Source organism: Eurypyga helias, unplaced genomic scaffold (genome assembly GCF_000690775.1).
Source record: "Eurypyga helias isolate BGI_N326 unplaced genomic scaffold, ASM69077v1 scaffold7471, whole genome shotgun sequence".
NCBI classification, from domain to species: Eukaryota; Metazoa; Chordata; class Aves; order Eurypygiformes; family Eurypygidae; genus Eurypyga; species Eurypyga helias.
In genome coordinates this window covers 36,267-58,071 of record NW_010230117.1, presented here as the reverse complement: position 1 = coordinate 58,071, position 21,805 = coordinate 36,267, and the positions used below count along the sequence as shown (strand labels likewise).

At 40.9% G+C, this 21,805-nt stretch overlaps 1 protein-coding gene across 1 annotated transcript in view; it reads right to left on the bottom strand.

Annotated features, from left to right (window-relative positions):
- Nucleotides 1-21,805, bottom strand: part of LOC104516332 (protein CBFA2T1) — a gene marked incomplete at its 3' end in the record, with an annotated part of 71,196 nt that overhangs the window by 18,283 nt on the left and 31,108 nt on the right. The window contains exons 2-4 of the mRNA XM_010160629.1: nucleotides 8,113-8,250; nucleotides 4,165-4,406; nucleotides 2,014-2,103 (exon numbers count right to left, since the gene is read on the bottom strand). Of these exons, the coding sequence (XP_010158931.1) occupies nucleotides 2,014-2,103; nucleotides 4,165-4,406; nucleotides 8,113-8,250 (470 nt within the window). The remainder of the gene's footprint in view (nucleotides 1-2,013; nucleotides 2,104-4,164; nucleotides 4,407-8,112; nucleotides 8,251-21,805) is intronic.

The window sequence follows — 21,805 nt, the reverse complement described above, 5'->3', positions numbered from 1 at the left end:
ATATAGGTTATATTTCTATTTAAACTTTAAATTTAATGCAGTCTTGCATGTTCAAGAAGCACTGACCAATGAGTCATTTCTGAGAGATAAAAAAGACTGATTTGGGTATATTATTAGATGAGGGTTTTAAAAGAGTGTGCTTTTTTCCCCTAAAGAATTTGTTCTCATTTGAAAATGCCTACTCAGGACTCAGTAAATTGGGTCACATAAATTCTGCAGCCCCCACCCATTGAGATTGGCTTATAAGTTATTTTAACTGTTTTAAATGATATCAAAGGAATCCTGGACAGCTGGCTGAGGCTACTGGCATCAAAAATACCATTAACTCTCCTTGCTCATCCTCCACACACAATTGCCCATTTATCCCGTTCTCTCCCATTAAGCCTGCACGTGTGCCCAGCAGAAGACAACACTATGCTCATCTTTGTACTTCGTTACTTTTCAGCTCCCTTAAATTGGTAAGTCCTGGTCTGAAACATATCTAGTTCCCAAACAATTATGGAAAACACTATCCCTTATGCAGAAAAATATACCCAGTCCCTTGCAAAATGTCAAATCTAATTAAAACCTTAGAAAGATTTCACTGCTATGCAGAGCCTTAAGAGGGGTGGATTCCACATTTAGAGCATCCTCCGGACAAATAAATCAATTCAAAACATTCTGTGTCATACTCTTACTGTGTATAGTCAAATGGGCTGGGAGAAAAGAAGAAAAATAGTACAAATAATGACCTGATATGTAGCTCTCCCACTCCCATGTCAGATTTATGGGACCCATATTTAGAAGGGTGAGAATGCGAGTCCATACCATGCAGCACTCCCCTGGTCAGAGGCTTGTGGGCTGAATGATAAACTCTTCAGTGCCAGCTTCGAACAACCTCCTGGCACCAAAGTCAATTAATTCTGAAGTGGCTTTTAAAAGGAAAACAAACTAGATGCCATGAAAATAAACCAGAATGATTTAAGCTGGAGTATCAGACTTGATACAACTGTGAGTGGAAGAGCATATTCAATTCCAAAAAGAAAGCATCTGGCAGTGTACCAAGGTAACAGCTCTACTATCTGCACAGAGCACATCTGACACAGCCAACCAAGAAGGGGGAAAACATGAAAGCAAACCCATTGAGGATACTAATGCTTCAGGACAACAGAATAGCTAGGAACACTCATACACACTGACTAAAATAATGCAAAATGTTCACCCACACACTGACAATGGAAAAAATGAAAACACGGGAACAATAAATACCTTATCTCTGGGAAAATTCATCAAAACCAAAACAGAATACGACATGCTCTGAGAAGGCAACATTGACTGTTCAGAGATCACAGCAGTTCAGAGGAGGTAGTTACTGACAGGCGAGAGGCAGAATAGCTTCCTGACTTCAAAGATTTTACTTCCCTGATTCCTATTTTGCACATTATGTGTTGTATTCTATTAATTGGCTTTTGGATGAGATTTTATCTTTAATTTCTAATAAAAAGTGCATAAGCACAAATCAGTGGGAACAGTCACCATCCTTCTTAAGACACCACGTTTGTACAGGTGGCTGGAATTAGTCTTTTCCTTGTATGGCGGAATGTCCCAATCTCATCATGTACTTAAGATTAGCAGCACGTTAGAAAAGGGCTGGTATCAGGAATCCCAGACACCTCCTTACTCTGAATCACACAAAGTTTGCAAAACTCTAGGTTTTCTGCAAGCACATGACATTATTATATTTATAACCAATTCTCAGGACTTAGTTTGTAAAAGCCTCTGTGCATACAAACTGAAAATATAAAACAGCCAACAGTGACTACAGAATTAGGGAACTGACAGTTCCTGTGACTAGCCAGAAAGGGTCCCCGAACTGTATATTCAAATGTAGTTCCAGGCACTAAGCTATGGAACAAAACCCTTAAAGGTTATTAATTTTCCTGACTCTTTTAAAAAGAAAAACTGTAACACACATCTGTGACCTAGCAACAATATGGTTTGAAATACTTTCCAGATCACTGAACTGTGCAATACCTTTAAAAATGGGATGACAAAAGGTCGCAGTGGGAAGTTAGTAGCTTCTTGCAGTTTGGAATGAAATTCTTCAATTGTCAAAGTAGAATTCTGTTGAGGAAAAAAAAAATTCTGTCTTGGTGACAAAATAATGAAAACACTTAGCAAGAGAAACAGTAACCAAAAGCACTATGAAATTGCTTAATAACTCGTTCTTGATATTGGTAAAAGGATGAAGAAAAGCATGCCACATATTAAATTATTACCTTATTAAAATACTCAAAGGAAACCACCAGCACCTCAGACATTCAGTGCCTGTTGCTTAGAGTACAGTTTAAGCTCTCAGGTGCTAAGCACAGAAATGCTTTCACATTCCAAGCATCAGTTAAAGCTGCTTTTCTCAACATGTTTTTTATTTTCTACCGAAGCCTCTTGCAATTTTGTTCTCAGTGTAGAAGTGGTAATTAACATGTGCGCACACACACACACAAAAAAAATCACACTGTTTAAAGGCACATTCCTCATTGTTTGAGGAGGAAATCTGCATTTTGCCTCTTGCAAATATAGGTTTGTTTCTATGTTCTAGACTATGTAGGAAAGTCATTACTTTGCAGCTGAGGACATAATCATGAAGACCACATGCTGCACAGGGCTGACCATGGGAATAAGTGGTATGTGGACATTCTCCAGGAAAAGATCCTAATTTGATCCTCAGAGATCAGATGAAGGTAGAAATCAAGCATAATTAATAGTGTGCAAGCACTTTTGATCTAAAAATCAAGGGCAGGTTGGAGTTACCAGAGCTGCCTCTAGTTTCTTTACTAGTTCCCCTTTCCACAGAGAACCATGTGACAAGCAAAATCACATTAAACAGGCATTTTGGATATGGAAGCATATGGAGAGTAGGACTTACAGAAGTTACACTGCCTACATTAAACTTCCTTTTGACACAGACTCAAGAGAAGGGGCACCCATTGCTGTCAGGAAGGGTTTTGTGAAGATCCAAGCAGAGGACACCCGAGCCCTAGTACTGAACAGTGCTGGCAATCTTTGCTCCAAATGAAGTCAATGGCAACTGCAGCTGCTTAGAACAGATGTAAATTAGAACCCCACAACAGCATCTTTCCTGGTACATCTAATTATTGCTGAAGGAGATACATGGGAGACAAAAATGTGTGGTGGAGAGAGGACTTCACTGGGAGTGAAAAGAACCCTGGGCCAGCTTCACAACAGTTTGCCTGTAAAACGGCAGCCCAATTTGACATATGTAGGCAAGAAAAACCTGAAATTTTCATTCAGCCATGTAATCACATAAAGATAACCTTATAAATTACATGACTTAAGTAGCAGCAATGCACCCTCACTGTTGGGTTCAATGAATAATGAGGAAAGGTTTTCCTCAGCTCATCCTTTTAACCAGTGTTCTGTGACTATGTATGTAGGCCACTCTCCTTTCCCCAGCCAACTAAACTAGGCAAGCCAAACCATATTTTACTACATTATGTAACTCAAGATATGTCTACATTAGGGGTGCTGCCAGTATAGAACGAAAACCCTTTCACAGCATTACAACGTAATACGATACTAGCAAAAAATTAAAGTCTGTATCTGGTTGAGAATAGCTGCCACTCATAGGCATCTAGTCAAATTACTTATGTTAGCTCCAGCAGCAAGAGCCAGCACTTCATGCTTGCATGTTCGGAATCACAGAATCACAGAATGGTTGGGGTTGGAAGGGACCTTAAAGACCATCTAGTTCCACCCCCCCTGCCATGGGGAGGGACACCTTCCACTAGACCAGGTTGCTCAAAACCTCATCCAGCCTGGCCTTGAACCCTTCCAGGGATGGGGCATCCACAGCTTCTCTGGGCAACTTCTTCCAGTGCTTCACCACCCTCTCTGTGAAGAATTTATTCCTTATTCCTAACCTAAATCTCCTCGCTTTCAGTTTAACTTGTTACCCCTTGTCCTGTCACTACAGGCCCTTGTAAAAAGTCCCCACCCAGGTTTCTTGTAGACCCTTCAGGTATTGGAAAGCTGCTATAAGGTCTCCTTAAAGTACGATACAGTGTATGTGACCCACTCTTTTTATATCATAAACATGTCAAGCACAAAAGAAGAAAAAGGAGAGAAAAAATATCACAATTATTATATCATTGGTTTTTTGCTTACCACAAGTCCTAGCACAAGGGTACGCACTCTCTCCCCAATCTCTGGTGAAATGTCATTGCCAAACTGCTGTAAGGTTGTAAGAAATCTCTTCAGTTTGCTGAGTTGCCTAGCTCCACAAGCTGGCGGTAACTGCTGGTTAGCCAGAGAAGAGGAAGAGGAAGAGGATGGCCCATTGCTAAAGCCATTAGGAGGAGATGGAGCTCCATTTAACGCTGTTGGTGAATGGCTAGTGCCATTGGTTACTGAAAGAAAAAGAGAGAAGGGAGTATAAAAGAGGGGGGAAGAGAAAGAAAGAGGGGAAAATCCATCAGCTTGTTTTCTGTGCTTGACCTCAAAATTAATTAAGATGCACAATCAATGATAATTAGCCTTTTGACAGAGCGTCACTCTGCAGTTTATATTTATTTCCCAGTAGCTGGTACTGAACGGTGTACGGGTCGGAAGTAACAGCAGCTGCTTCTCGCACAGCCCCCCCAAAGTGCGCCTAGACCTGAAAAGCGTCATTTGCATACCAGCCTGTTGTCAGAGGGTTTTAAAAAGAGTGAGGGTGACAGAGAGAGAAAGAGTATGAGTGCATGTATGACTGAAGATCAAAAAGAAATTGCTCTTTGGGGTAGAAAAAATGCGCAGCCATATTTCACGAACCCTCAGTTTATCTCTGAATATTTTTACTTGTGTTTTGTACACACAACTGACAGCTGTGTTTATAAAACAGGACTTTCACGTTTTAACCTTACACCACCCAATGAGAAGGTTATTTTTTCCGATACAGATTTCCTAGCTGCAAACATATGGAGCACACAAAGTTGTTTGCGCAGGTACAAACGGTGCCATGCCCACTGCGGCCTGAAGCCTTGTCGCTAAGGCAGGAAACTAGACTTCAGAACACTTCTCAGAGACCACGAGAAAATCGCTCAGCTTTCATGTGCCAACAGCATATCTCTCAAAAAGAGAGGAAGTATTTCCCTCCTGTTGCAAGGTTGTTGTGAGAATAACCATCTAAAAGTACTGAGTGTTCAAAATTTATGGCAACGAGATCCATGCAGACATACTGAAGACAACAACAGACAGTTTTTGACAGCGATTTCAGTTGGATTCTTATCCACACTCCAGAAGAGAGCAGAGAATCAAACTGAGGACATCCTTTTCCACCCAGGTTACTTGGAACAGCAACAGTCAAACGCGCTCTGTTGAGATTGTTTTGAGTCTGACTCGCCAAAATGACAGCAAATGGCAAGAGAAAGGATGTCTCCCTAGAAATACAAATGTACCAATGCAGCGGCATGTGTGGGCACACAGCACACCACTCTACTCAGCACCAGCTGAGCTCGGCTGCCCACTGCCCTGGAGAAATTCACTGATTTCTATTTGGGAAGCCACTCAAAAACACACCCCAAAAAACATCAAAATTCAGGAACTTGTCTACAATCAAAAATGCATAGAAGTATTAGTCTAAATTGCTTCCTAACCATGACGAGCTAGCAATCCGAAGATCTTTCAATGTTTCTTAATGACTGAACTCTCTGAAGCCAAACATCCCTTTCTCCCTGTCACTTTCTTCAGCAGTCATCTTTAATTTTAGACAGCAAGCCCTTTTTGAGGCTGGACACCTCTAACTAATCACTACCCTATTACCAGATTTATACCACTACACCACCACAATGCTTTTCAAGGAGATTTGCCCTAGTGACTTAAGCGCCTTTCAGGAGGAATCACAGAAAATGCTGTCTGAATGGTTATCTAGTTTCTGCTTGTGTTTATCCTAGTTTTTGGTGGCCTATTCTAGGTGCATGCGCTAGTGAGAACAAGAAGTGGAAAAAGCAGGAATAGACACTGGCCTCAGCAAGCTCAGCTCCACGTGCAGTTCCAAGCCATACACTATGAGTGCTGCAGCACAGCGAGATATCCGTGTAAACAAATACATCGTGACTGTAAGGAACTTGCACAGCCAGAAGTCATCGTACCACGAACTTAGTAAATGAGGATTAGGAAGACTAAGAACATGTCCTGCTCTAGCCTGACTCCACCCAACAACTCAGACACTGGTAAGGGGCTGTAGGCAGAGGGCCCCGGGAGTATTATCAAGAAAGCACAGAAGAGCACAGTTCGTTACTCAGGCCAGAAAGGAGGAGAAAGTCAGGTCAAATTTCTCCCAAAACAAAAGAAATAAAGAAATGCTTCCCAAATGCAGCTTCGCTAGAACATGATTTTTTACGACCCATACCAATGATCATATCTCTTTCTTTATAATGCCTGAATTTGCCAACAAAGGTCTACGTAATTTATAAAACAGACCCATGTTATTAATAAATCAAGAATTTAGCATTTTAAATTTCAAATTAATATATATTAAGAGTCTTTAATAGTCTAAAACAAAGAAAGAAGCATACTCTTGACCAGAAAACGTGTATGCTCTTCCTGGCCTACAGGCATTCCCCCTGTGGTAATAATAGAACGGACACTCAAAGAAAAGTGACTGTTTTCTGTACAAGCTGGAAATGCTGAGGTCGAACTCCCAAATCAGACAGGGTAAAAGGCATTTAAAATTAGACATTTTTAGACTTTTATTCTTCATATAACAGTCCAAAAATTCCAGCTATGATTCACACACCTTCCAAAGTATTAAATCCAATCAAATAAGCAAACATCCAGAAATCTTATGAGTAGACTGAGGATTACAAGAATGCCTGAAGAATACAGTTCTATTCCTTTTATTACTGCCAAAGATCATTCTGAACCATGCAAAGTGCCTCATACTAGACAGTTTAATCTGCAAGAGTCCCATCCTGCAGAAACCTAGAAACAACTTAACTTTAGACTGGACCCGTTCCTAGGATGATGCAGGTGCTGGAGTGAAGCAAAACAGACAAATCTCTGTGGAATCAGGGTCACTGAGTTAAATCTGGGTTTATTCTAAGAGCTGGCACAAACTCTCCTCACTCTTTTAAGTTCTATGTAAATTGTCAGGATAGGGTTCCCTGGGACAAGGTACAAAGGCCTCCAGCTAGCCTTCTGCATAGAGGTGAATTTGAAATAAGGCATTTAACAGACAGAAAGGGACTAAACAGACATAGGCAAGACAAATAGAAGATGCTGCCTTCATTATGTTTAGGCATATGTATTCTACTGTTCTAAAAATGTTTTATTTAAAATGTGAAATGTAAACACATTCTCATGTTTATACTATTACAAGGCAGTATAAAAGAGACCAAAAAATTTGCAGCTCAATCTTGGTAAGAGAAATGTGGATCATTTCACGGCTGTGAAAAGAATAGTCCAGACAACATGCCAGCTTCAAATCTCAGTTACACTGATACGAATGCAGAATAATTCCATCAAGACAAGTACAGTTTCTTGTAAACTGAGACAGAGATGCAGCCCCGAGTGATTTAGAGAAGTGGTCACAGACTAGAAAACTCAAGGCAATACAAAACAAAGGGCCTTTATTTTTGGTTTTAAATCAATATTAACTAGACATTATGTAGCACTTGAACTATTGCACTTCAGTCAATCATAAGTGGGATGAAGATAAGTATTTTCTCTATGAACTACCCCCACTTTAGAAATATAAACAAAAAAAACCCTGAGGAGTTACAAGCAAAGTTACTATACAAAAGGGAACTGGATCCTTTAAACAAAACAATAGAATGGCATAGAAGAGGAGAAGAAAGTTTTCTATACTCCCCACAGGACTGATCCAATCCTCACTGTTGTCTGACACTGCGGCCAAGATGTCAATGAAATAACAAACACAATTCTGAGCTGAATGACTTCATACCTTAAAGATGCATTCATCTGTTTTGACCATAGTTTTGCTTAATTACTTTATCGCGGTACAACCAAATGCTGCTCCCACCACGTCATGCAGGTTTCCCTTCACGTATTTTGGTTTCTTACATACAGAATAGAAAGAATATGGAAGAAAAGGAAGAAAATAAGTCTAATTACACGTTGTGGGCGTGAATGAACTGGTTCTTGGAGCTCCTTGGGTAGTGGGAGGAGGTGGCATGGTTGGAGGCGTCAGCCTGGATTGCGTCTTCACATCCACAGGTGAGTCTGGCATTGTGGAATGCTTCTCAGTGCGATCTGCAACACATACCACAGGAACACACCGGTTTATTTCCCCAAGCACACCCCCTTCTGACAGAAACTTAAAAGCTAATACAAGAAGTGAGCCATTTCAGCATCTGCTGCAAAAGATTACACCTGATTATCTACTCCAGTGTGCTCTGCCCAAATTACATCATCTAAACCTTAGTTAAGAAGGTGTAACACAGATGGTAAGACCTCATTTGTAGCGGTGCTGCATTATCTTTTGTTTTCATTTCTAGTGTGTGCAGATGCTACATCTCAAGCACTCCTGGAGCTGCATAATGCCACCTCCCTTCAAGGCTCTTAGGTTAGCCAGGAGGAAAAAAATAGATGAAGACGCAGGAAGGTAATAAATCCCCTTATGACAGCTCTTCCAGAACTAAAGCCTGAAGCTCTTTAATACAGGTGAGATATTGGGTAGCATACTGGTTGAAGCCAGCTCTCTTCATGTCTCTGTAATACCTGTTGCCCGCTCCATCACTTCTCTTTGTAATCATAAAGAGATACCTATGTTAAATACCACAAACGTACCTCCTGGATCACTGTACCACCCTGCCCCTGGATATTCTTACTTTCACCAGAAAAATAAACACAACATGCCAAAATGGTAAATCAGTGGTCACACACACATACCATTGTTTTTAAATAATCATCTAAGTTTGCACCTTCCACACATTAAGAACAACTTTAATGTTCAAGAAGACAAGTAGAAACATACCTTCCCCCAAGAAAACAAAATTAACAAAAGGCAAAACCAGGCAGAAAACCTAACAGTTCTCTTGCAACTAAAGATGTAAAGATGCAAGATATTTGATATAGAAGCTATGGAAGTATCTTCTTTTGCCAACATCTTTTTGGACACCTCTATGTTAAAACTGAAGCAAAAATTTTTAACAACTCACCCAAACCCTTATGTTTCATTTATCGAGAATGGGCAAAACATGACAACGTTTACCAACTGAAAGCAAAATTAAGGCTTCCTTACTCATGCCAGGAGTGTAGTGAGCCATCTTGATGAGTAAGATCAAGTTTAGCTTTTAATGGGCATAAGTTAAATTCTTCCATCCCTTCTTTGGGGGGGTCAGAGTTATTTATTTTACACATTGTCTTACACAAGTCTTCTGAGCTCCATTAAACTACTCTGCAAAGCAAGTAAGTGTCGCTGCTAATGGGTAAGCATGTAAATCTGTGGGTTTAACTCCAGACAACAGCAAAGTCTGTCCTGTTTCACAAGTTCTACCACTCCACTTTGGGATGTGCTTTCCTTGTTCTTACTAACAACATACAAACTTCCATCAAATATCATATCTAAAATTTGCCCTGAGAGACACTAAGAGAAATGAAATGCAGGACAGACATTTAACAAAGGATGGGTATGTTTAAAAAAAGCCTCAAAACACTTCATTATCAGAACACTTAATTATGAGAAAGTTAAAAAACATGTATTAACAACACATAATAGACACCAATCTTTAGCTGCCTAACACTGAGGAATTATGTCCCGGAGATGCAGTGTCTCGGGTACTGCAGTTATAGAAGCCATCTTCACCCTTTGTAGAGGTGCCTACATAAGATGCTTCAGTTCTCAGGGCAAGGAAGGCATTTAGAGACAAGTTTGGGGAAGATGAGCAGTGAACCACTCCCAGAACAGAATGAGGGGAATACAGATATAGCATTATAGGATCTGTAGTGTTGATCTAAGGTTAGTAAACCTCAGCTGTGTAGGGAGCAGTAGCTGAAATTATTAGCTTAAATATTAAAGCTGCTACACAGCCAGGTGAAGTTTGATTTGCAAACCAAGCAACAGTAAATTATAACATGCTAGAAAACAAAAGCAATTTTTTAAACATATTCTATACAGATTTCCTTTCCATACAGTTACATTAAAACAGTTAAATCTATATCTTCAACAAGCCATTCATTTAATATAAAGAACCATGAAAACTCGTCTTGAAATGTTAATTGCTTCCTTAATAGCCGAATTCATCTTGCACTCACCTCAACCAACCTCAGCAACAAGGGAATAAATAGCTTTCAGCTCATGTTGCAACAGAGGGCAAGAGGCACAGCAGTGAGCCCAAGCCCTCCTAAATAAAGGCAAATATTTCTGCCATGCCAAGAAAGGAGAGAGAAAGGGAGGCTTGCCAGAGCTGGTGGGGAGATAACAGTGGGAACTGCTGGTCCATCTGGTTTTCATTCTGCTAACACTCACATTGAACTGTTAAGGAAGGCAGTCCAGGTACACAGATTTGAAGCATGTGGGAGCGCAGACACAGGCACAGAGGAGATGGAGGTGGGTGGAAGAAGGAGTGAGAGAAATCGAACTCCTCTAACAGTCTGCTGTTCGCGGCGAGCAGGCACAGCCTGTATCCTCCAATTCAGCTGTTGATAACTAAACGCGATCCCAAGCCTGTAACCAACCGCACGGCTCCTGCTCCCCTCCTCTGCTGTGTTTCAAAGTTCAGGTTTGCTCAGATTGGAGGGGGGAGGCTTTCCCAAAAAGCTGGCAATGTTTTGTTACTTAAATTGAATGCGGTCGTGGGAAACAGCGTGTTGGCTTTGCCCTCCAATTTCAGATTGCCATTCTACCAGTTGGATAGCGGTTTTTACTCCCTCCAACAGTGCTTACAACCCAATCTGCAGATAGCTGAAATTATCCCCAGACCCCTCGACTTCGCATATAAACCTACTGACATTAGGCTTGATTTTCCTAATTACCTTTCTTTGGACCTCTCAGGGGTTAAAAAAACCCCAAAACTCCACAGGCCACTTACCTTTGCTTAACCGCTCTCCCGCCCTTGCAAAGCCCTAAACTCCACTCTGCTACCGTGTGACTGCAGGCAGACAGATTTATCTCTGGATGTCCGTAAGTTACCCAGCCCTGCCTTCTGTTAGGAGACAGAAGGCTCCTTTCAAGCACACCTCAAAACACTTCTAACCAGGGTACAAGATTATCTTCTCAGAGCAGAGACTCTCCTTGGGGAGCAGGGGGGGAAAGGGCTTTTTGAAGAAGTACAACGCAAAATGCAAAGCTCTTCCACATGCTTGGAAGACAGTACCACACCACCCAGGAGAACAGCCCGTTCCATTGCTGCCTTTACATCCCACTTTTCCACTCTCTTTAATAGCAAAACTCCTGGGAGAGCCATTCTACTCTTGCTGCTACTATTTACCTGTTCCTTGCCTGCAGTGCTGGTTCCCTAACCTCCAAAGGAGTGATGGAGCTGGGAGCATCTGTCTACAGTTGCTCTGCATTCACCCACTACTCTCCCACCACCCACGACCCCAGAGAACCTCAGCGGCTCTGTTTTTAAGAGGAAGATCTCTCAGAGGATGGAGTGGTGATGGAGCATGAAGCAATTATAAATAAAGTGATAAAAGCATTACCAGTTCTTGTGATCTGAACTCCTGAAGCTTGCAGCGTCTGATACTCAGCCTAGAACTCCAGCTTCTACAAATCTTTTGTAATTTAAAAAAATGCCAAATCCAACAACCAACACTTTTTACTCTAATTGCTGAAAAATAGCCTGATAGGAAAGCTAAAGGCAAAACTGTATTTAAATCCTATTCATGAGCTAAGTTTCCCCTACCCCATGTTATTCTGTGAGGAGTTTTATGTATAGACATTTATCATACAAGCTCCCTGTGGATATTCTGCTATCCGTACATTCAGAGGTGATGAGGGTTTGGGAGGGGAGAAAAGAATCCCTCAAGAGGAAAAACTGTATTTTTTACATGCGAAAACCTGCCTGTGTAAGATGTTGTGTACATTTGCTCTGGTTTTATAATACAGGAACATATACATTGAACTTTGCCTGCAATCTGGAAGAACTTCAAGGAAAACCATGTCTTAAAATGGCTTAATTTTTTGAATTCAAAAACATTTTTATGCTTTCGTGTCAGACCAAACTCCCCATTTGCAAAGTTAGTTCTGATTACTTTTTTTCCCATTGGACTCTGACATTTCAAGTAGTAAATCTGAATTAGCAGGGACACACCAAAACGTTTTATACAGTCAGTGTCCCACAGCATCACACATTTCAGAGCACAGGCTGTGTACCTAGAGAGTACAATTCTTTCAGGTGTGAAGATTTCTTCCAACAAATCCCTCCTAAACAGTGACAGACTTGCACTCCCTTTTAGCCCAGCCCAGATCAAATGGGGCTGAAACCAGAGGTCCTCCAAACCAGAGGGAAAAGGAGACATCTGCAATTCATTCTGCAGTGTTCGCTGCAATCAGTTCAGGATGGAGATAGATGGTCAAATAACGGTCTAGTCCTAATCCATACACACAGCCCTCTGGTGCAGTGAAAGACTTAGAATAAATTCAGAAAATATGTTTCAAGTATGCAGAGATCTTTTGCATTTGCTTTGGATTATACTTTTCTCTAAAGAAAAAACCCAAACATTTTGAAATACACATTCTTGAATCTCTTTTACAGCATAGAACGAAGAACTGTGATACTGCCACAGAAGTATTTTGCTCAGTTTTAAATTAAAGAATGTTGTAAAACCAGCTTTCAATTACGATATTTCTTCTGTGGATTTCTTGGTCCATGAAACTATACTGTTCTTGTCATTCATTCAGTTTTTATGGTAGGAGTTATTTTTATCACTGTATTTAGCTGTTAGGTGAACACTGATATTTACCACAAGCACAGCCAGCTTCTGAAGACAAATAGGGAAGAGAGAAAGTAAAATGTGCAAGAGCAGAGGCAAAGAGAGATGTGCATGTATTCAAACCGATTTACTTCACTTCCTGTATGCTAAATGATTTAGTCCATTTTTAAAACAAGGCGGTCTTTCATACATGGCAACATTTCAGCTCACATGGCACCCTTCCAAGTCTAACGCATCGAAGAAAGCTGATGTATGGAACAAAATATGGAATATATAAATACTTTACTGATACCATTTCAGTGGCCAACTCAATGTCAAGCATTTCTAGGAGTGGTGTGTTTTCAATTTCCTTTTTTAAATGAAAAAAAGTATGGTATAATACGCTGTGGCATTTATTTTACTTTTAGTTAGTGCAAACAGTTCCAGATGTATATTCAGGCATGAAAGATTCCTAAAAGACACTCTATATTGATTGTACAGTACTTACTACTTCTGTGCCAACATGTTAAAAATAAAAACTGCCAAATTAAAAGAGCCTATTGTCTTGTTTCCTTTAAACTCACAGAAAGTACAAACCCTGCCTGTGACAAAAATTATTAGAACCTACCCCAGCCAACCAAATTATATAAATTGAGACCTAAATCTGTGGGATTTAATACTGATGACGGTTACCTAGACGGCACTGGTCTAATTTTGTTTTGAGAGGGATATAATGGAATTTGCAAGCAGGTAACAACTACAGGTTGTGAGCCACAGTAGTGATGAACTGGTAGACAGAAACCCCCAATTCCACCTAAAAGGACAGAGAACACAGCTCTTTCATCCATAACGCTATCAAGCTACAGTCAGTAAGAACCTTCCCTCCTTCAGATTTAGCCAAGCCACACCACGCCACCCCGTTATGAGGCAGTGTTCATGGAGACCCACAACCTCTGGCTCTTAGACCTGCCACTGTGCAGAGCAGGAAAATCATAGAATCATAGAATGGTTTGGGTTGGAAGGGACCTTAAAGACCATCTAGTTCCAGCCCCACTGCCATGGGCAGGGACACCTTCCACTAGACCAGGTTGCTCAAAGCCTCATCCAGCCTGGCCTTGAACACTTCCAGGGATGGGGCATCCACAGCTTCTCTGGGCAACCTGTTCCACTGCCTCACCATCCTCTCTGTGAAGAACTTCTTCCTGATATCCAATCTATACCTCCCCGCTTTCAGTTTAAACCCGTTACCCCTCATCCCGTCACTACAGGCCCTTGTAAAAAGTCCCCCCCAGCTTCCTTGTAGCCCCTTCAGGTACTGGAAGGTGCTCTAAGGTCTCCCCGGAGCCTTCTCTTCTCCAGGCTGAACAAGCCCAACTCTCTCAGCCTTTCTTCATAGGAGAGGTGCTCCAGCCCTCTGAGGCAAGGTGTGTATGTGCCTCGGTTGAAAAGGGCTTTCTTGAGAACTCACGCTGTAAGACTGAAATATATGGTAAAGCCTGCCCACATTGGGCACTGCACAGCTCAGCAAAACTGGAAGTCCCACGACGTGGCCATAAAGCACAACATTTGGACAACATCGCTGCGGCCCCACTCCCAGCCAGGCATGCCTGGGACTTGTTTGAGACTGGTCCAGTCTTCATTCCATTTGTCTCTTGGCCCTTTGACTTTTTCTTAATGAATATACAAGAACCTAAACACAAAGGATGTTTTTGTGCTATAAACAAGTGGTCTCAAAAAGGCATCATATAGACATAACTTTCTGTCAGCATCAGATGCATTCACGTTACTGTTCTAGAATTAAACATCACCCGGCTTCCAGTTCCTCGGTGGAGAACTTTTACTCCCTAAGTGATTGGCAGTAGGGCAGTACCAAGAAGCTCAGACACTCAGAATCCGTCTTTTGACACAAAACATCACCCCTGCAAGATTTCTCCACCAGGAATGAGAGTACACACGGGGAGAGTGACGGGTGTGCACCGTAAGGTTTTCAAGGCGACATAATGTTTCACTGCCTTTTTAGCACGCTGGGTATGAAGATCACATACCAAAGACGACCCTTTTTCAAGGGCAATATCACAACTTTGCTGCAGTCTTATCTTGGTTCTCCGCTCAGAACATTTCATATCACCAGCTATTCTTCAGAATAAATGAAAGCACACTCAGTTTACCCATTTCTTCTCATTTAATATGCAGGAACTAGAAGAAATTCTGCATCCTGGGAGTTCACTGAAGTTATCTCAGGCTAAGTCATCAGAGCTTTCTTCAGATGGGCTAAAAAAAGCCATGAGAATATTGCAATCTCCACTCTGTCTCCCAGAATCCTGAAAGGCGGTTTTCTGCTACTCTCTCCCAATTCTGGTAGGAAGAACTTATGGATGACGCAACCTAGGTGAAAGGTAGACAATGCGTTGCATCATGTTCTTCATCCATAACGCTACCCTGACTAGTCCTGCCGGTCATGACAATGAACCAAAAACGTGGAAGCACTCCCTTCTGTTTCAGTTCTCTAGAGTGGGAGATGCTGACTGGCAAAACACTGTCCCACGCCAATGGCCTCACGGCTGCAGGCCAGATAGTTACACGTATTATAAAATAAGCAATCCATCAGTTCAAGCTCAGAGTTGAGACAAAAATGTTATGGCTTGGCTTTGCTTGGACATATTATTTTCTCCTGAAAAAAATAAACTTGTCTTACCATATAATTTCATTTAAAAAGAGGGGAAAAAATAGAAAAATAATCTTTTTCCTCTCATTTAACAATCTGACATGTTTTGACAGTTTCAAAACTATCGTAAACTCACTTTTAGTTATTTAATAATTAAAAGCTGACTCCTGTCAGAATTGCCCATTTTTTTAAACGCTGCTTTTCTCCTTCCACCCTCCTGGCTTTGCAAATTTTACTATGTAAAAATCGCATGAACCTACAAAGCAATGCAGGGAAGAAAAATACATTCTAAATCTAGATCTAGTGCCACCGTAGCCGTTTATGAAATACTTTAGCAAGAACAGACAAGCAAAATAAGGGCCAAATTGTGGCAGTTTCCATAAGCCTCCAAAAAATATCAAGTCTACAAATTCCCTTGTCATGGCTGAATACATACCAGTTGGCCTGTAACAGTCGAAGAGAATGTGGATTTACTCTAGATATCCCACCAAGCATCATGAAAATGCCTCTAAGTATGCATAACTATTGCAGTTAATAAGCAAATAATCCCACAATCATTACTGAACTGCTATTTTCCTGTTTACATTGTTTCCCAGATTTCTCCTACTTCATTTTGTTGACAAGTTACCAAACTGGGAACTGTGTGTTTTGAGCGGTTGTCTTTCACACCACAGGAACTATTAATGCTATTCCAAAGCCAGCTCAGTGAATGTCGAGGCCCAGGTGAAGTGAAGCAGAGGTGCCCACCATCTCCAGCATGAAGAGCAGTCAGAGCAACTGCTGGCCAAATCCACTCCCTGATCTCCCCTACAAGGTACAGAGGTGACAACCCCTCCGCGTTTGCAATCACTCCTTTCACTTCTGTATGGAAGAAACCAATGAGGTATTTTCGGATGTGGCTTCCCAAAAGATCCCTGACCAGTAAGTTCTTTCCTTTTTGTGCCACATTTTCTGGAAGATCTACCCTTGTCAGAACTGCCTGTTATTTGACAAAGTATGGATGAAGTTAGACTGATATCTAAGAAACTCAAACGCCACCAGCATCTTAGTGGTATTGTTTGTATGCTCCTACCACACACAGCACACATCTTTCCCACCAGAAGAAAGAATACAACATTTTCTCTCCCAACGCCATTTAAAAATTTCCAGTCTTTCTGTCCAGAAGCGTATTTACGTTTTTTATCCAAAGTTTGTACAGTCCTAAATTAACAGTAAATAGATTGTTACACACAGCTAAAAGTCTAAAGCAAACTATATATGAACTCCTTTATTTTTTTATGTGCTTACATGAGTGTAAAGCATAGCTGTACCTGTTTTAGGAAAGTCCTAAGGGAGTACTGATACCAGTATTCCATTAGAACTAACTAGATGTGAAGTTTCCAATACAGACTAGATAAAATAATCTAAAATAACTTATTTAGATTCAGGGCAACTTTAGGTAAATTACTCCCCCAGCAATCAAGTTATTATGGCTGTACTTATAAAAAGCATTGCTTATATTTATAAAACATGACAGAATTTCTTTAGGCTCAATAAGGGTCAAAAATGGGTACTATTTTCCATGGTTATGGAAATCTGAAAATATTAATGACATCTGAAAAGATAACATATGGACTATCAAGAGGGTAACGGATATACATCTGACCTTCCTTGTTTTTAAACTGTGGGATTTGTCATGGACAAGTCAAAATCCTCTAAGGCGTGGAACGGTGTTGGCCAGTCTGCACCAGACTGCTTCTCACCTCGCAGATCCCAAATCCCCCCTCAGTTTGCATAGTTTTACCTATCCAAGAACCCAATTTCTCCCAGTGGTATTTCCACCAACAAAAACTTTGTTCTGTTAGGCCACATGTGTATGCCTGGGGAGAAAGACCTTACCCATAAGACGGGAAGTGGGTGGCTGAACTCCCTCCCCAACAGCATGCACCAGTCCAGTCGAGGAAGTCTTCTAATTTCTCTCATCTAATGCAAGACAGCTAAATTAGCAGGCTAGACTTCCCATATAATCAGTGAAAAGAAGAGTTAGAGCCTCTAATTTATTAATTCCTAAGGCTGCTAAGCCAGATGGTACAAATATTCCCATATAGATGTAGGTCCTTTGCCTCATGAGAACCAGAGGCGTTCAGTCTGCTCTAGCAGCGTGGCTGGTGTCCACAAGAATCAGTGATTCTTGGTCACCAGGCATACTAACCCCCCGGTTTCTATTCAGCCAGCCAAGACAGGTATTAATCCACCAATGAAAAATATATGCTGAAACATTTTTCCCCCAGAAACCCTCACTCAGGCACTGCTACTGTTACCTGCTGCCACAGCCAGCGACAGAAAAGTGAAAACGATAGGCTTAGGCTTTTCCCCTATCTCAAAGACTGTCACAGTGTACAATACCAGGTAGTGCAATTTATTTCCCTAATCAGTACTTCAGCATTTGTGGAAATACACACTTTGGAAGACTATCATCTCACATCATCATATGATGCCTTCAAAGACATCTTGTGTTTACGTGACTGACTGTCTAGACAGAGTGTGAGAAAATACTCATTATTAGTTACAAGTCAGCTCCTCCTCGATGCTGCATGTCACACCAACTGTCTTATTTCGGGCACTGAATTGCACCTGAAAGCAGCAGTGGGGAGGTAAGAGGAGATAAAGAGGGTCTCAGAAACTTCCCATGAAATTAAGACCCTCCACCTCAAATACTTTGTTAGATAAGATAATATTACTTATCAACAATAAGATCACAAGCAAAACAAAGGTTAACATTACCAAAAACAACAGCATATTTCAAATCAATTGTCTGGCCTAATACATCTCATGTATACTTAAATGTTACCATGAAATAATATAAGCATGTAAAGGAAGAGGGAGAGGAAAAAACTTGTGCATGTCATGTAAAACCAGACTAACGAATGTAAAACCAGATTAAATCCCTTGCTGAAGCCAGTGAATTCACACAAATTCACATTGGCAGAGAAATCAGCTTAGTTAATCCAGAAAGAGAGGTGCTGGGTTAGCCTTGCAGTCCCCAGACTCAGACTCAGAAATATGTGCTTAACTGTAGATACTGAAAACAGCTGTAGGTAAACTAATGAGACCACTCGCAGGGCATACAATTACACGCAACGTTTCTAGACCTTAAAGCATCACAGCGGTCTTAAGTCTTGAACAATAAAACTTACAACTCCCTTCTTTTAAAGTAGCTTCCCTTTGTTATGAATTTTAAATATTTTAAATATCAGACTACCCAAAAAAACCTCAATTCAAACATAAAGCTGAAGCCTGAGTTCAAAACAATCAGCAATTATTACAGAAACCACAGAAAATATAAGCAAAATATTAAAACTGTTTCAGGTATCATAGCATTGCCATGCTTAACAGTTGAACAAAACACGTTTCATTTCATGCCCAAGCAGATTCAAATCACATTTATTCTTTTATTTCCCAACATATACATAAAACCAAAGGTTTTTGTATTTGCAGAACTTCCTTTTCAGAAGCCAGCTAAACCCACTGGTTCCAACACAGCAGTTTGATACTGACCTATGGTGATCAGTATGGCTTTCATGTCTGTATGTGTGCATATATGTATGCATGTGCGTGTATGTGCATGCACACGTATGCACATATTTAATCAAGTTTTACTTGCTTGATTTTGTATAAAAAATACTGTGATTTTTTTTTTTTTAACCATTCTGCTTTAGAAAATTGTAAGAAAGAAATAGCCTTCAATTACACTGAAGGGAGTGTTAAATGGAGGGGAAACTGGAGGGCAAGAAGTCAGACAACAGAGAGAAACCACTCAATGCTACAAGTGCAAGAAAAATATTTAAAAAGTCAAGAAGTCTGACGCGTTTGAACCCCGAAGGTTCAACGTGGATGCACTTTTAAGCCTTGGTAATACAGTAAGGTTTCTTGTACATGAAAAGAATCTCATGGAGATGGAAATAATCTTATGAAAAGCAGATTTAACTCTTTCCATGCTGTGGAAACGCCCTAACTTTGGCTTTGGGTCTACTTGGGTAGATACATTTTGCTTCATTGAGGATTGGATTAACCAGAAGAGGAGCCATTATTATGAGAAAAGAAGGAATATTCAACAGGAGGCGGGAAACTCTACAGCGGGGCAGATGGTGGTGGAGAGGGCAGGGGGGCAGCCTCTTCCCATGGGCTGGAAACTGCCCCCGGATGCATCTTCAGCCTTCGCAGGTGAGGTAAAAGGCTACGTGCCAAAAGCCGGTCGGGGCTGGGAGCGTGCCTTGGCGGACGGCCGCAGGGAATTTTCACGGGTGGCTGCTGGCCACTAGATGGAGCCGATATTGTACAGCCGCACGGGGAAAAACTCCCCGGCCATGCGGAAAATTCAAAATAAATGGCAAGGTACGCAGAAAGTCAAAGGGAGATACTTTAAGGAAAGTGCTTTCCGGTATCAAAAGTGAACCTCAGCCATGCGATACAGGATGGAAAGCTTATGATTCTGTGTATGTATATATACATCAGTGACAAACATAATATGAAGCATTTGTCTCTAAATTTTGGCAATAAACATTTCCTCAAAACAGTAACTGGGCAGTACGGGCTGCAACAGAAGAGCACTTTCAGTGCCTCCTATTGTCTCCGATTTATCCCAGACAAACAAGTCAGGTGTTTCACCACCACCTTAACTTACACACACACACACTCCACCTCATCCTGTTTTGGGGATGGCTTTCTATTTGAAAGTGTCTGAAAGTGAAATTGCAGCAGGCAGCACATCAGACAGCAGCATGCCTACATCTGCACACATCTGCACTACCCAGCCACAGGAACCCAGACCGTGCTCACACATCTATAGCCATGTGACGAGATGTGAATTCAAAAACACCCCACCCAAATTTAACACCATTTCCTTTTTGCACCAAAACACAGAGAACCAGAACAAAAATGGGTGTTTTCTTCACATATGTAGTAGGACAGAGAGATGCTATGGCAAGCAGGGCAGAAAAAAGGAAAAAATACTTGGGTAGCTCACATGGATCTCTATAAACATCCTGCTGGCACCACAAACATATCAAGAAAGATAAATCCCAAAGGCAGGCAGAGGCAATTTGAAAGCATAGAGAGATATTGACTCTACTAGGATCTCCTATGAGGACATGGTTCTTTATGGGCTTCACTTGGAGTAGAATATGTAAAACACGCCAGTAGTAGGCTTTAAACTACTTCGGGCATGAAGAAATAAAGAACTGTTGCAACTATCCAAGGCAAATGCCAAAATTATAAAGAAAAATATATTTAAAAAAAATAGGAGTACCTGGATGAAATGCTAAACAGCTAACAATTGTCCCCAGATGAGTTCCTATTCATCATCTTTTTCATAATTCTTGCAACAGAGCAAGTAGCTTCAGTAACTGTGCATACAAATGACCTATTAGAAACTTAACAGGTCATTTCAAAAGGTGATTATGAGCTCTGACTTAGAGACCTACTCAGTTTTGCACATAATTCTGTTCAATGCCAACAATCTGCACAAAATTAAGATAAAATGTGTTTCCACAAGACTAAGTGGAAATAAACTTTCAGAAACTGAACCCATTGCTTCACAATGTATGAGGCAGTGAACACTGATAAATCAAATGCACTCATTTTCATAACAGAAATGTTAAAAAATTTGCTTTTGCCTGTGTTCTGGTGTCAAGAGAATGGAAAGAAGAGAAGGGAGTAATTATATGTTAGAGCTTTTACAATGCCACATGCTATAATTAAATGATGATGAGTGTAACAGCGCCAAGTCTAAGGTTCGATAGGAAGGATAAAAAGCATAGTAGGTTATCGGAGTGGACATCTGCTATAGATCACACTGCGTACAGCAAAAACGTGAGCAGACAGATTACCTCAACCAACTCCTAAAAGAGTTCTCTCAACAAGGCGATGTTCTTCATTACAACAGTCTTTATTGGCTCTGTTTCTTAAAGGGTAGCTGTTTGTGCTTTCGCTGTAAGTAAACACGCAATAGGTTTTGTATTAGCAGATATTATAAAATTATTCAGAGCCACCATTTAAGGAGAGCAATAAATAAAGAAGAGGAGCATAGATGTGCAGCTTCCTCAGTTGCTGAGACTGTTAAGAAACAGTAGGAGACACAGAGAAAGATCCTGGCACTCCCACTGTGAATGGCTTGGGCATGTTGTAAAGAAGTTAACTGAGCAAAACCAGAATCGGTTCACTTAAAATGTGCACAGAAAAAAAGCAAGAGCAAGCATACCAAGCTACATTAAGCAAAGGCAACAAAAGAAATACCAGCTTTCATTC